At 55.1% G+C, this 14,566-nt stretch overlaps 1 protein-coding gene across 8 annotated transcripts in view; it reads right to left on the bottom strand.

Moving 5' to 3' along the window:
* TLE3 (TLE family member 3, transcriptional corepressor) overlaps positions 1–13,910 on the bottom strand; it is a 48,622-nt gene extending 34,712 nt beyond the window's left edge. For 4 of the 8 annotated variants that reach the window (XM_060005689.1, XM_060005692.1, XM_060005690.1 and 1 more), the window contains exons 1-4: positions 12,846–13,910; positions 12,200–12,300; positions 11,621–11,684; positions 10,585–10,629 (exon numbers count right to left, since the gene is read on the bottom strand). In XM_060005689.1, coding sequence (XP_059861672.1) covers positions 10,585–10,629; positions 11,621–11,684; positions 12,200–12,300; positions 12,846–12,869 — 234 coding nt within the window. In that variant the 5' untranslated portion in view covers positions 12,870–13,910. Of the gene's footprint in view, positions 1–10,584; positions 10,630–11,620; positions 11,685–12,199; positions 12,486–12,845 lie in introns of those variants that run through there. The other 4 variants (XM_060005684.1, XM_060005685.1, XM_060005687.1 and 1 more) reach the window with 1 other exon arrangement.
* Positions 13,911–14,566: the final 656 nt, after the last annotated feature.

The raw sequence follows: 14,566 nt of genomic DNA, 5'->3' as shown, positions 1-14,566 counted from the left end.
CTCTCTTCCCCAGACAAGGATGGCAGGAATGGTGGCATTTCACAGGCCATAAAAATCAAGATCAGTTATTTAGAAACTTGCTTAAACGATCGGCTCCCTCTCAGACTGGCCCCCTCCCAAACCATCAGCACATTCAACATCTCATTTCACAGATGGAGAAAAGGAGGCCCAGAGAGGGCCCAGCTGCCCCAGGTCACACAGCAAGACAATGGCTCTGGAGCCAGAATTCCTCCCCCTCATCAAGGGTTCTAAACCAGGGCAGATTTTACTCCCCCAGGAACACTGGCAGTGTCTGGAGACATTTTTCGGTGTCACAACTGAAGTGGTGCTACTGGAAATTAGGAGGTAAAGGCGAGGGATGCTGTTTAATATCCCGGGAAGCCCAGGACAGCCCCACCACAGAGAATTATCTGGCCCCCAAACGCCAACGGTGCCCAGGTTGAGAAACCCCAGTCTACACGTCGTTGACACTCATGTTTCACCGAATTCTTAAAAAGCTTTGTCTGAGGACTTCCCAACACTGGAATCAAAGCCTTGATGTACAGGTGGGTCTGAGGGTGGGCCAGCGTGGAGACCACAGAAGACCACGCCTTGATGTGGCCTCTGGATAAAGGTCACTGGTCCAAATGAAACAAGCCGAGTTACCAGTTCTGAACCCGCCCCTGATCCACAGGGAGAGCGCAATCGGGTCACTGAACCTCTTGAAACGTCAGTGTTCCTACCGTTAGGCGGGGCTCCTGGTGTCCACCTTGTAGGGCTGGCATGTGGAGTCAACAAGTCACAAAGGAGAAAGGGCTCTGGGAAGTGTCACGACATGTGCAACACCAAGGAGCTGGTCCTCGCTCTCTCAGGCCTTGGCAACTTCGGGGACTGTCCCGCTGTGAGGATCCCCTGTTGAGGTCTCCCCACACACAAGGGAGGTACTGTGCTAAGCAGTTAGCATGCGTCATTCCACATCATCCTCAAAACACGCTCTGTAACTGCACAGTCCAATACATGAAGCCAGCGGCCATGCGTGGCTAGCTAACGTTAATTAAAGTTCAATTTGAAACTCAGTTCCTCGGTCACAGTAGCCACATTCCAAGGCTCAACAGCCGCACGTGGCTGGTGGCTACCGTACTGGACAATGAGACGGCCACTTCCACGACTGCAGAAAGTTCTATCAGGCAGTACCACTCTAACAGGTAGGCATTCTCACCATTCCCATTACAAATTCAAGTTCGCAGAGAGAAATGGCCTGTCCCAAGTCACACAGCCAGTAGATCCTAATCTAGGACTCAAAACTAAGTTTGTATGACTTCCAAGCCTGTCTCCTAGCCACCAGGACAGGCCATCTCCCAGCTCCTGGTGCTCTGAACCTAACTTCCCAGGATGCCCCTTCGAGAACCAACTGACTTCTGAGAGACCAACTCTGATTCCACTGGCACCTTCATGAAAAAGGGTTTATCAAAGACCCACCACCTGGAGGCCTGGGAAATGCCCAATGTTCCTACAGCACCAGAGGGGGATTAAGACAGGGACCTAGTCAGGGGGATAGCGAGGGAGAGCCAGGTGGAGATCCCTTGAGAAGTGGGGTGAGAACCAGGTAAGAGATTAGAGAGAAACCGGAAAAGGCTAAGAGAGAAGACCATCCACACACACACCCCACCACCGCCACCTTCAGGAGTTCCTGCAGGCTAGGCTCCCCGGTGCCACACACAGAGCGCCAGGTGACACGGAGACCAGCGTCAAGCCAACAGTGGGAGAACTGTGGCAGGGGGAGGGCAGCTCGGGGGCCCTAATGCTTCTCCTCGTTTCAGGCTGGCTTCATGGGGATACCGATTCTCTGGGATAAAGCGTGAGGTCCTAGGAGATGGGGCCATCAACCTCAACTCCTCCGGAGTCTTGCCCGAGGACTTCTGCTCTTAGGCAAAGCAAGATGGGCACTGGACTGCAGCACTCTCCACGGGTAAGGCATCTCTGAGGAAGGGGCCCCTGCTCTTCTCAGAGTAAGGGTTTAAGGAAAGGCTAAAGCACCCACTGACTGATCAGCCCTGGCCCGCCCCCTACCTCCATCTGCCCGATCTCATGGGTACTCTCTTCCCACCAGGCTATTGAGCCCCTCATTCCAGACCATTTGGTATCACCGGCAGCTTCTCCCAGGCCCACGAGTCTGCCCAACCTCTTCCCGGGCAGGAAGTCTGATAGTCCGTGTGCCCCGCTTGCACCTCAGCTGGAGGATTGCCTCCCATCCCTTGCCCCCCAGACACACTAAACTGCCCCGCTCCGCCCTAGCAGATCTCACCACTGGTTCACAAAGCACGTGCCTGCCGGGATGCTCAGTTTCAGACCAGGAGCAGGACGGACCTGTGGAGGGCTCTCCCCTGAGAAGTGTTTGGGGACTGGGTAGAGGCCCTTTGTCACAAAGTCCTCACCTCCTGGCTGGGTGGTGTAGGAGTCTAAAACAGAAACCTCCCCAGCCAGCCAGGCAGGAAGAGTCCCCTGCCCTGCCCCCAGGTTGCAGGACTGGTGGAAAGAACTCTTTCCGCCTCTGAGGGAAGATGTACCCTCCCAGTACAAACGAAAGAAAAAGTTCTCATTCGGAATTAAGGGGGAAGAAAAAAAGTCGAAGAGCTGTGAACAATGGTTATCAAGGATTTAAAAGGGCAATGAGATAAGGCCCCAACACTTGGAACTCCAGGCCCAAATAGATAGCTGAGGAATGACAGGCAGCGTTTACTAATTTACCTCCAAGCCATTAACCCTTGCCTCCTGCTACTTGGGTGCTCCCCTCCTGCTACTCGGGTGCTCCCGTAATCCAAATTCAGCATGGTTTCCCTGGTTCTTCCCCATTCCTTATCCCGCCCCCCCATATCTCTGCTTTATCATCTTTCCCCAACTATCTCGTTCCTCAACCCCTCCCTTTCTTCTCCTCTCACACTTCAACTGTCCTGTCATGTGAGACGGGGAAAAAAAATGGTTAAGCCTATCAAAGACACGTTATAATACAGGTTTATGACACATATTTCTTCCTACCAGCACGACTTTCGCAACCACAGGCCTCTCTCAGAAACCTGAGAACGCCTGGTATCCTTCCCAGAAGGTCCGTGACGCTATCCAGGGTCAGGAAGACCCCCAAACTGGAACATACAGTCCCGGAGTCCCCAACAAAATGCACACCGTGCACCCGGTACGGGCTCAGGGGCCTCCGTGAATGCAGAATGGTCTCGTCCCTCAGGGCGCCCAGAGCCTCCACACCGCTCTCCTCTCCTCTTAAACCCAGCCCCAGTTTAAGAACACAGCCCTGCGGGCTTCCCTGGTGGCGCAGCGGTTGAGAGTCCGATCGGGTTCGTGTCCCGGTCTGGGAGGATCCCACATGCCGCGGAGCGGCTGGGCCCGTGAGCCATGGCCGCTGAGCCTGTGCTCCGCAACGGGAGAGGCCACAGCAGTGAGAGGCCCGCGTACCGAAAACAATAAAGAAATAAAAATAAAGAAAAGAACACAGCCCTGTGGCACCCTTAAGTATACAGGTCATCTTCACACGCCAGGCCTTTCGTGCCAGGCTCTGATGCTTTCCTCCTGGTGTGTGTGTGTCCTGGAGTCAAATGCCTGCGAGTTTAGGTTTCTAAGGTGAAAATGTCTAATCTGCTCTGCAAACAATCAAGTGCTACAGAAATACGAAAGGCTACATTATTATAATCTACAGTATCTGGTAGATCAAATTTTCACTGTATCCTTGATGAAGGCTTTCCCCTGGGATTATCTGGAGATGGCGGCAGCTGCCCCAGCACCCCGCCTGTGTCACTCACGTGGCAGGTGAATGAAACGGGGCGCCTCTGAGAGGACAGGGCAACGGGCACAGCCAGACCCAACCCCAAAGGGGCTCCCCTGGAATCTCAGCCCCACTCCTGGGAACTTGGTTCTTCCTTCACCCTTCAAAGCACGCAATTGGTCAGGGGAAGTTCTGGTGACAGCAAGCGAAGGGAGCCTCTTCCTAAAAGGTTGTTGAACCTTCAAAGTCATGACATCACTGGGGTGAAGGGGAGGGAGGTCTTTGTTCTCAAGCAGAATCTTCAGGGCTGAGTACATGGGTCCCCTGGCTCATCCCAAGCTGGGATGAACCTCCCCTGAAGAAGGCAAGTCCCTGACCTCCCCATCCTCACGATTTCCGGAGGGGCCTCTGCAGAAGAACGGCCTCCTGGAATCTGATTTGAGGGACTTCGAGGCCCCTGATCTGACTCCCCAAAGGCTGACCCCTCCCCCGTCAGATGGCCTCTGCCTGCACATCCACGGTGACAAGGTGACAGTTTGGAAGCCTGCTCGCTCCACCCACATGCTCACCAGTGCAACAGCCCTAGCAAACAAAAGAACTCAACATCACTGCTGGGGAGAACTGCAACGCCCCCATTATCTCCTCCAGAAGACCCTCGGGGGCGGCACCAAACCTTACTTCTGTGGCAGCAGGAAATTCCTCCCCTTCCCTAAGTTTCCCCTTAGCCTCAACCTGAGAAGGAACATTTCTTTTGAAAGGCAAGAGAAAAGCAAAAGCCAAGGGAGAAAAGCAAAGAGAGAAGGGGAGAGAAAGCATCTTGGCTGTGATCTTGAAAACAAGATATTGTCCCTTTAAGCATATAAAAACAAGGCCCTTGAGTGCGCAGTTCTCACTCTGGTACACAATTATGGGTGCTTTCAGCTGTCTAGCACTACTTCAAGTGCTCTCTTAAACCAGACTGTCAATGGCATGTTGAAAGCTATTTTGCCGGCTGCTATCATTAATAGCAAAGTGGAGAGCTGGGCTGATGAGAATTAAATATGGGGGAGGGGGCGGGTCATAACCAGTCATTACAGAATTACCAATATGAGCAGGAAGACAATGCCACTTTGGGGAGTAAAGTTCAAACCAGCAGATGACGGTGGGGAAGCAGGCCACAGACTGCAGCAAGTGGCCCCCCGGCCCGGCCCGGCAGATGGACCTGGGCCAGCCCTGGAGAGCCATCTGGGGACCGAAGAGCCACGGAGCGGCGAGTGTGAGAGCAGAGAGGCCTTGGAGATCGCTTTGCTGCAACATGTCACCACCTCACCTCCTGTCCCAAGTGGAGTCGCCCCTCCCCGCCCCGTTCCCAAGACTTGTGGACTTGTAGCTTCCGGGACACACCTGGCTGCCTTTCCAAGCACTGCTGCTGCCACCCCCGGAGGAGCCTCCACTGGCGGCTCCTGCCTAACGAATGCGGCCCTCCCTTTAAGACGAGGTTCAAGTAACAGCCCTTCGGTGTAGTCTTCTCTGACCCGACTCCCCTTTCCCAGGAAGGATGAGCCCTTCCGTCCCGGGGGCTCCTCCGTTAGTACTTACTTCACTGCATTGCAATGACTTATTTAGATGCCCGACTCCCCCGTGGAGGGAAGGGTGTCTGTGGAACAAGCCCCAGACCACACCCGGGACACCCCAGGCCCCTAATAATCATTTTGGGGATCAGTCCAACCCCCTCATCTGACTGATGGAGAAACTGGATGGTGAGCGGTAGGAAGCAGTAGGAGGAAGCCTGCAGAGCCGGCGGCCAGCCCGCAACGAACAACCCCCATCTCGACTCACACCCTCTGACTGCCCAGTAATTCTGAGCAAAGGAGAAGCAACGTGTTCACTGAGCACCCAATATGTGCTAAGTGCACGTAGGAGTCCTGAGCAGAGGGGCTTGCCCCCCAGCTATGGGGGTGTAGGAGGACCTCCGGCATGCAGATCGCAGCAGGGCACCACACTGAGGTCCAGCCTGATCACCTTTTTGCCCCTGGCATCCCAGGATTTTGTACAAACGGGATGGAAAAACATTTTCCCCCCACGCAGGAAGGAAAAGGGAATTCATCCCTTGGCTGACTCACTCCTACACCAAAAAAGGAAACAAAGGGCCTCTGACCTAGGCTAGACCCTTCCTGTCCGAGCTGGGGAAGGAGGAAGCCACAGACAGAAAGAAGAGCTCCGTGCCCTCCAGGAGCTCCTGGTCCAGCAGGATTCACGGAGAGTCTTCAGTAAGGAGCCAGGTCCCCATCTAGGACCAGTTTCCTTGATCGGAGGGTAAACACAGGGACCATGTGCCCATCTCCCAGGTCATTTCAGTGATCAAATGGACGAGAAGGAAAAGCGCAAGGAAAGCACACAGACCCTCGCTCTGACAACTCCATCAGCAAGAAGGAAGAGGGGGTCCCGAGAAGGCTGGTGTGAGATGCAGTCTTGGGGGCCTGGGAGGCAGGCTCCTCCTAGGTGGACAGGACAGGGTGAAGGGAGCTTGGAGCTTGGTGGACCCCAAACTGGAGCAAGGCAGGCACCCCAGGCCAGCATGACTAGAGGAGAGACTGTTCCGGACAAAAGCGACAAGGCAAGAAAGTCAGAAGGAAATCAGGGCGTAGAGCGGTTCCCGGATGCGAGCATTCTGACCAAAATAAATGATACTCAAAGGTTTTTTTCTTAGCTCGACTCAGATGCCACACAAATAGGCACCGCCCTAGTAGGAAGACCCACGTCCCCTTCAATTTCAGTGCTCCACCTTCTCCTCACCAAGACGGACCTGATTCCTGGGCAGGGTTCTGGTAACCTCACCACCTGCTGGCCCCCTCTGGCCACCCACACCTTCACAGCAGCCACAAAACTTCAAGCTGTTATCCCTAGAGGTCTTCCAGCCCAAGCCCCTTTTTATGTAGGTGTGAGGACCCAGAGAAGGGCAATGACAAATGAAGATGTCCCATCTCCATCTTCAGCCACGTTCATGGCCACCCCCATCCTTAGATGAAAGTCACAGGTTTTATCACTTTACCTTACCTGTGACCCTTACCTCTGGGATTGCTAGTTATGCATTGCGTTTATTACTAGGCGCACTGAATCACTGGTTGTGCAAATAGCTAGCGGTTCAGAAGAGCACCCTGGGCGGGCAGAGATGATTCATCTGATATGGTTATAGAACCAGAAATGCGGGACTTTGGCGTTGCCAGGTTTGTGGCCTTAGCCTCCTGAGATAACGCAGAAAGAAGCAACAATAATTAAAGACACAGAGTGCTATTAGTTAGTAAATAAGTGCTCTCGTTTCTTGAGTTTTGCTAAGAGACCTGGGGTCAGGAGGAAAAGTGGCAGCGGCAGTTCCTCTGCTAACATGGGGCTGGATACCTCGGCTCCCCTGCCTGGGCCTCAGTCTCCTCATCTGTGACTTGAAAGGTCTGCAGGAGATGCCAAAGGGCTCTCCCAGTTAGAACAGAAAGTTAGAAGAAGTGTTGCTCAGTGACAGAAAAGTGGGGGCATGACACTGTCCCCAAGTCAAAAGGCCTCTGGTGCTCTTCTAAAACCTTAGCGCTCACCAGCAAGGGGTGAAAAGAAGGCCTGCCCCAGCTTCTCAGGGCACCAGTGCCTCAAACCCAATGCACTACGATCGCTCTGGAGGGCTTGTTTCTACGCTGGCGATTTGTGGCTGACACCCGAGAGCTTCAGCCTCTGCGGGAACAAGATGGGAACTGACGAGCTGGCCAGCCATCATCACCTCCCCGGCCTTGCTGAATCACCCTTGACATCCTGCCTGGAAGTAGAGGCTTGGAGGAGGTGGGTGACCTCTCGAAATCTCGGGCCAGGCCCATGATGCTGTAACCTCTGCTTTGCCACAATGAGGGAGGGAGGGGAGGAGAAACCATTTACTGCTTCTCTGGGATCTGACAGCTTGGAAAAAGAACGGAGAGGGAGACAGAGAAACAGCTAGGAAAGGAGCCAGCCACCGTGAGTTTAACCTCTCGGTAGAATAAAAACGGGCTGGACGCACCTCATCAGCTGCCCTCTGTCAATACTCAGGCCCATCTGGTAGAACCTGAGGTTCCCAACTAATAGGCGTTTCCCACAGAGCCAGCAAACGGCTTTTGAAGAAAATATGTGGGGGTGCTGGTAAGAGGTGTGTGTGTGTGTGTGTGTGTGTGTGTGAGAGAGAGAGAGAGAGAGAGGGAGGGAGGAAGAGCGGGAGCACGCAGGCTGAGGACTGCCACACTCCCCAAGGTGCTAGCTCTGGAGAGCAGCCATTATATAAAAGTACAGACAGTCCCCGCCCCCCCGCCCCCCCCCCCCCAGCTTCAAGATGAAGAATCCAGCCTGTTTGTTCCAGGCAGATGTAATCACACGAACAGTCAAGTCTAGAGGGCAGGACACTGCATGAATAATTCAAGCACTCCAGTCACTTGATTGTGTGTGCAGATAAAACACCAGTCAACCGCTAAACAGGTCAGCTGATAAACTTGTTTGCTCAGGCCTAACCACCATCCGCCAAATGCACCCAAGACCCACACTACAATTAGTGGCCGGTTTTCTTCTGCAGAACCCTTGCATGCCTAGGGAGTGGCCAGCCCCAGGAGGTCAGGGCTGCATTTCTCAGTGCAGGGTTTCTTCACCTCCTTGCCTCTTTGTTCCTACACAGCCACCGGGCGATTGCACCCAACTCAGAGATTGCCATAAAACCGGCAAAGGCACTGAACTCAGAGCACGGAACACTCCCGCTGGGAAGCAAGTGGGAGCTGAGGCTGGAAGGCAAAGGTGAGTGGCAAACAGGGTAAAGCCCTGTTTAGAAGCCAGAGGCCCAGATTTGAGTCCTAGGTCTGCCCTCCTCGCCTCCCCGAAGCCTCAGTTTCCTCGCCTACAAAAAGAGGGCAAAGAATACATCTATCTGCCTCTGGCAGCTGACAGGATTAAATGAGACCATGTCGCCAAACCTCAGGCATTCTCCCCCTAAGAACCTGGTTTGGGGACTGGCCAGAAGTCCCAGATGCACACAGCTGCTCCTTATGCAAACCCCACCACTCAATGTGCTAGGAAGGCGAATAACTCTTCCTGGGTTCAGAGTGTCCCCAGGACTCCAGGGACAGCTTCACTCCACCAGCCGAGGTGGATTCTTTGTGCCAAAGAACCAGCCACTCACAGACGCGGGGAACAACACCCATGCAGACCTCGACGTGCAACGACATATTACACCTTAACCACGAAGCTCTTAGAAGAACGGCTGCTGTAACTTTTAAACCTGGGTGCAATTACCCTGTTCAATTTAAACACACCCAAGATACCAAGCGCTGAGAACAAAAAAAGAGGGGGTGGAGAAAGGGATGAGGTTGCATCCTGCATAAGAGCCCAAGGCCCTTGAACACCTGGGACCCCGGTTGCACTGCACACGTTCTTACTGGACCAGTCAGACCCAGTCAGTCCCACCTGAAGTTGGGCAGTCTCTAGCCCCGACTCCCGAGGAGAGACAGCTTTACTTACAAAGTGGTGTCTGTTTACAGTTCCTGTGGGTCAAGAAGTAAAAACCTGGTAGCCTTCATGTGCCTCCCCAGATTCCTCAACAAACTCAGGTCCCTTTCTGGCTGCCCTTCACCCAACACTGGGGTTCCCTCCAGGAGGGGAAAGGAAACTAGATTCCAAAGACTCTGTGCGAAGCCACTGGAGTGGGCAGACAGGAATCCACAAGCATTCCAGAGGTCACCTGCCCTGGGTCCTGCCCCCTTAAAGAGCGAAGTTTAAACCTTGTAAACCACTGTTCACTTAGAGCAGAAAGTCCATTCAAAGCACGGTCAACGAAGACTAGAATAAGTCAACAGTCTCCTGGGATTTCAAGAACACCAATTGTTACAGAGAACCACCACCGGCCTGCGCCATTTCTCCTTGCCAAGTCAATGCTAATCACTGGCCAGGCCAAATTATAGGCGGCCTCTCCTCGGAAAACAAATACACAAACGGGCCTCTCCCACAGCCCAGCCCGGCACCCAGGATGAGTTACTGATATGCAGCAAGATAAAGGTGTTTGTATTCGCCCGGTCTGAGGTATACTGTTATTAGAAGAGTGACAATACGGGGTAGTTTACATATCCATCGCACACTAGCTAAACTGGTTTGACTTCAAACCAGGATTTCAAAGCTGAGCTCAACCCCCAGCCATCTCAGAAGTCCTGGCCAGGCTGCCCCAGGCTCGTTACTTCACCTCTCGGCTTCATCTTCCTTCCCCGAAAAATGGGAAAGGCTGTGGCCGCCTTCACATTAAGATGGAGATAAAAGAATTGCCTCATATATGTAAGGCATTGGGCTGTATTTCATTCTGGCTTTATATTTTTAAGCAGTTGGTGGCTTGTTCCCTTAAATTTTGACAGCTCAGCCTGGCTTTTAAGACTCTTGAAGTTTAATCTCATCAAGGCAGAACATATTTTTGTACACACATACACACACACACACACACACACACACACACACATACACACAAACTCTCCTGCCTTTCCTCTTGAAAATTTTACATTAAAACAGGTAGCAGCCAGCTACCTCTGGGTTTCAGGAGTTTGTAAGGAACAAGTTTCCTTTGGCTCCTTCCTCCTCCACCAAGATCCAACACCAGGACAAACTTCACAAGCTCGGACACTAGAAGCTCAACGTGTCCAAGAAATCAGCCAAGCCTCAAACCCTGCCTGTCAAGGGCTGGATCCATTCACTCTTCAAGGAGGAGGAGAAGGAACAGAAGAACGAGGCTCATTTTCAAACAGGAGGAGCCATTTTTAAACATCTGTGGATTAGGTAAAAATTTTAAAACTAGACATGAACGGTAAAGCACTTACCTGCTTGTGCATTTCAATGTTCAATCCATAGGACATCTCGTAGTACTAAAAGTAAAAGTAACGGCCGTTAATGCACAACACCGAAGTCTGTTTGTGTTCCACAGTGAGCTTTGGGGAAGCTTTCGGCCAAATGATACTTTTATGATACATCTGCTAAAGAAGTTTAAGTCAAAGCCCAAAGCCGGCTATAAAGGGGCTGCAGAGCTGAAGACCGGCTCATGAGTGCTGTTCTCACTGCAACAGAACATCCTATACGCAAAGTATTATGAAGAGCGGGGCCCTCCCTCCCACCAGCCCTGCCTGTGCCATATATCCTGTTTATACAAGGTTCTCGTTCAACAAGGAATCGTGTGTACACTGGGACCCTCTTGTCCTCTGAGAGTTATTTAGCAATGTGTCGAAGGCCTCTTATGTGCAAAGCAGCGCAGGGAGCCTCACTTAAGGACCTCCGGTGCCTTCCTCACCAACAGAAGATTTAAACTTGCTGGAATAGACACTGGGAAAAGGGCGGACGTCTACACACTGTCCCAGGGCCTTTAAGGTTCTCAGTTGGGGGATCCCTGAGTGTACAGTGGAGGCAAACGCCTGTAAAAGGCTCCTCCACTGTCAGAAACCCCCGGAGAAAGGGGGTAGGCGGAGGGGCCTTACGCCCCACTCTGGCTAGATCCCAGGGCTGCAGAGCAGTGAAGTTTTCAAACACTCCCAGGAGATCTCTAAGAGAGATTTTTATCCAACCCTGACATAGGCTGATCCAATCCTATCTTACTAGCCAAGATAAGACAACCAGCCCTCTGGGAAACCTTCAAAACACAAATTAATGGGGCACAAAGGAAGTGCACAAGTGCTTGGCCTGGGGTTTGGGTTTCTCTTTCTGCTCCTCCTCTCACCCACCCTCCTCCAAGTGGCCGGGCTATGGGAGGCTGGTGAAGGGTCAGAGGGCACACTCGGATTACACCCGCTCCGGGGCTGCCCGGCGGAGGTCGGTCAGGGGACCCGGCTCCAGGCTCCCCAGGCCCACGCCGCCCCGGCCTCTCACCATCACATAATGGCGCTGCATCTCCGTCTTCTCGTTCGCCAGCTTGTCGTATTCCACTTTGAGGCTGCGAGGGCAGAAGGAGCCGGCTCAGACTTGGCGCCTGCACAGCCTCCTCCGAGGCCCCAACCCAAGGGCCTCTGGGAGCCACTCTGTCACTTTCCTGACACCCTACCCCCGGGGGGAACCCCTTATCCCGCAGCCTCTGGGGGAGGGGGACTTGGGTCCCCGACACGCGGAGATGGAGTGAAACAACTTGAAACTTCCCGCGGCCGAGAGAGTGGACTTATCCGAGCCGCGGGGGGGCGGGACCCCGACGCTCGCTCGCGACCCCCAGAACCCGGAGCGAGCCGGCTCGCGACCCGAACCCTCACCCTGGGGGCGGCGCAGGGAGCCGGGAGGCTCTGCCGGCAGCAAAGGGTTAAGGCGCCGCGCTCGGAAAGGGGAAACAAAAGGAAGAGGCCCGGACTGCCCCGCCGCCCCGGGGTCGGGGGCCCGCTCGGTCCCCTAGGGGTGGTGGCAGGAGCTGCGGCGGAGACGCCCCCGCCCCGCCAGCCCCGGGGCGGCCCCCACTGGCCTTACCTGTGATATTGAGCTTGCAGGAACTGGAATTCGTCTTTGATCCTGTCACAAGACTCAGCCACCGTGAATTTAAATCCCGGCTGCCCGGGTTGATGGGGAGCCTGAAGCCGGCGAGGACAAGACAGCGGAGGGGCGGGGGCGTCAGACCCGGCTCCAAGCTGCCCAGACCCCTCACTGGCTTTCCCCGTTCTCCCCCCGCACCTCCCCCACCCACCCACCATAGGGGCCGCCCTCACAGCCCAGCACCTTTCCAGCAAGTTTCTCAGCTCCCAGGCGGGGCGGGGGGGGGACGGGGGGCTAACCTCTCCCTATTGGCCGCGGGGCTCCCATCCCTTTCACGAAGGGGCTCCCATTCCCTTCTGGGGCGGGGGAGACACAACGAGTGAGTTGGGATACTTAGGCGAGGGGGCGGAGGACAGCGTGAAAACAGTTCCCCAGGACGACTGGCAGCCCCCCACGCCATTAGGGCGGAATTAACCTCCTCTCGTAACGGCGCCCCCCCATCCCATCCCCTTTGTGTGAGCGCGCGCGCGCACACACGCACACACTATAAAGGTAGCAACAAGCAAAATGGAGGTGCCAGATAAACTGCCTCGTTTACCCTCCCATGATAGATGCTTAAATAAACCGAATTGCAATTACTCACCGGATGTCTGCCTTGCGGATACATGGCAGGGAGGGGTCGTGATTCCGAGAGCGTGGAAGCGCCGAGAGCCCGGGCAGGGGAGATGCGGGGGAGGGGGGAGCCAAGCCCGAGCGGGGGGCGGCCGGGAAACCGAGAGCTCGTCCCCGGCCCCCCCAGCCCGCTCTCACACCGAAATCCCAGAGTCGGGCGCCCGCCCCAAGCGGAGACAAAGAGCCGCGAAGCAGGCGGCAAAGTCGTCGGCGGGCGCCGAGGCCGGGCGGCGGGCGCGGGCTTTGTGCACCTAGGGCTCGGCGGGCTGTGGCCGGCCGCCTTCCCCCCGCTGCGTGGAGCGCGTCAAAGCCGGGGGCTGAGCGGACATCGTCGTCTACCCGGCGGGTCCGGCGCGGGGTCCCGAGGTTAGGGGGCCCCTCCTGGGGCAAGCGCGGGCGCCCTCCGGTTCACTCAGCGCGTCGCGCCAGGAGGGAGGTGCGCCGGGGCAGCCCCAGCATCCGGGGCGCGCGGGTCCGATCCCAGGGGCGGCTCTCGGCGAGAAGAGGAAGGAGGCAGGCACCGGGGTGGCGGCTTGGGGCCGCAGGAGTGCCGGAGGGTGAGGGCGGGAGCCCGGCGCGGGCGCTTCGACCCCCCCCCCCCCCGGAGAAGAGAGCCTGCTGTTCTGTCTGTTACTGCCGCCGCCGCTGCAAGCCCTTCCCAGGGCCGAGGAGGAAACTCCGGGCTCAGCAGGTGGGAATCAACCACCCTGGCATCCTAACTCCAGCAGGCACAGGAAGCCGCATCAAAGGGGTCCTCGCTGCTCCCTGCTTGGGCGCCGAGTCCCCAGCGAGGAGCGCTCGGTGCCGCCACCGCCGCCTCGGAGCGCGCAGGCAGGAGAGCGCTGGAAGGGAGAAGCAGCCCGAGACCGGGGAGCTCTGTGGCTTCCTTCCTTCCCCTCGGCTCGGCTCTCCTCTCGCGCCCCGACAATCCCCCCAAACACGCACACACACACACACACACTCGCACCAAAAAAAGTGCCCCGGACCTGCGGATACCACACACAGACAGGCGAGGGAGACGAACACGAGGTCTGAACTGCCGCGAGAGCAGTTCCAAATAGGGACTGAAAAGTAACAAAATAATGTGGCAGCTTCGCCCAGCGCTGGCCAATGGGAGCGCGGGGCCCCCACGTGGGGCTGCCAGACTCGGCCTGCGACTGGGCGCCGCCGGGCGCGACGTCACAATGCCCTCTTGTGTCTAAAACTATGCATGAAAAGTAGCAATCAGGCCCTACCCGCTGGTGACTTTCGCATGGGAGTGAAAAACAGCGCTCCTCAGATCAGGAATTAACCGAAAGACATATAATAAATAGATATATATTATAGTCCTGGGCTGCTAGGGTTTTTTTCCCCTCCTCTCTTTTTTTTTTTCCCACGATCTACTAGCAAATAATTATTTGGCGGGAGGGGGAAAGAGGGAAGACAGAGGAATAATAAAAGAAAAAAAAAGCTGTACAGTCCTCAAAACCTGTGGCTGGTAGTAACGTATCAGTTTATTCTGCAGTGGCGGCAAACGATACCTCCCTCTAATCCCATTAGGTCTGCAAAGCAGCCCAATTAGATACTATAAAACAAACAAAATCACTTTGTCACTTTAATGTTTTCACAAGATTTCGGACTGATAAAGTGGTGGTCCCAAAGTTGCCCCCCACCTTAAAAAATTTGCTCGGAACTGAGGGTGTCCCTTTCTTT

Source organism: Delphinus delphis, chromosome 2 (genome assembly GCF_949987515.2).
Source record: "Delphinus delphis chromosome 2, mDelDel1.2, whole genome shotgun sequence".
In the NCBI taxonomy this organism is placed as follows: Eukaryota; Metazoa; Chordata; class Mammalia; order Artiodactyla; family Delphinidae; genus Delphinus; species Delphinus delphis.
This window is presented reverse-complemented; position numbering and strand designations above follow the sequence as displayed.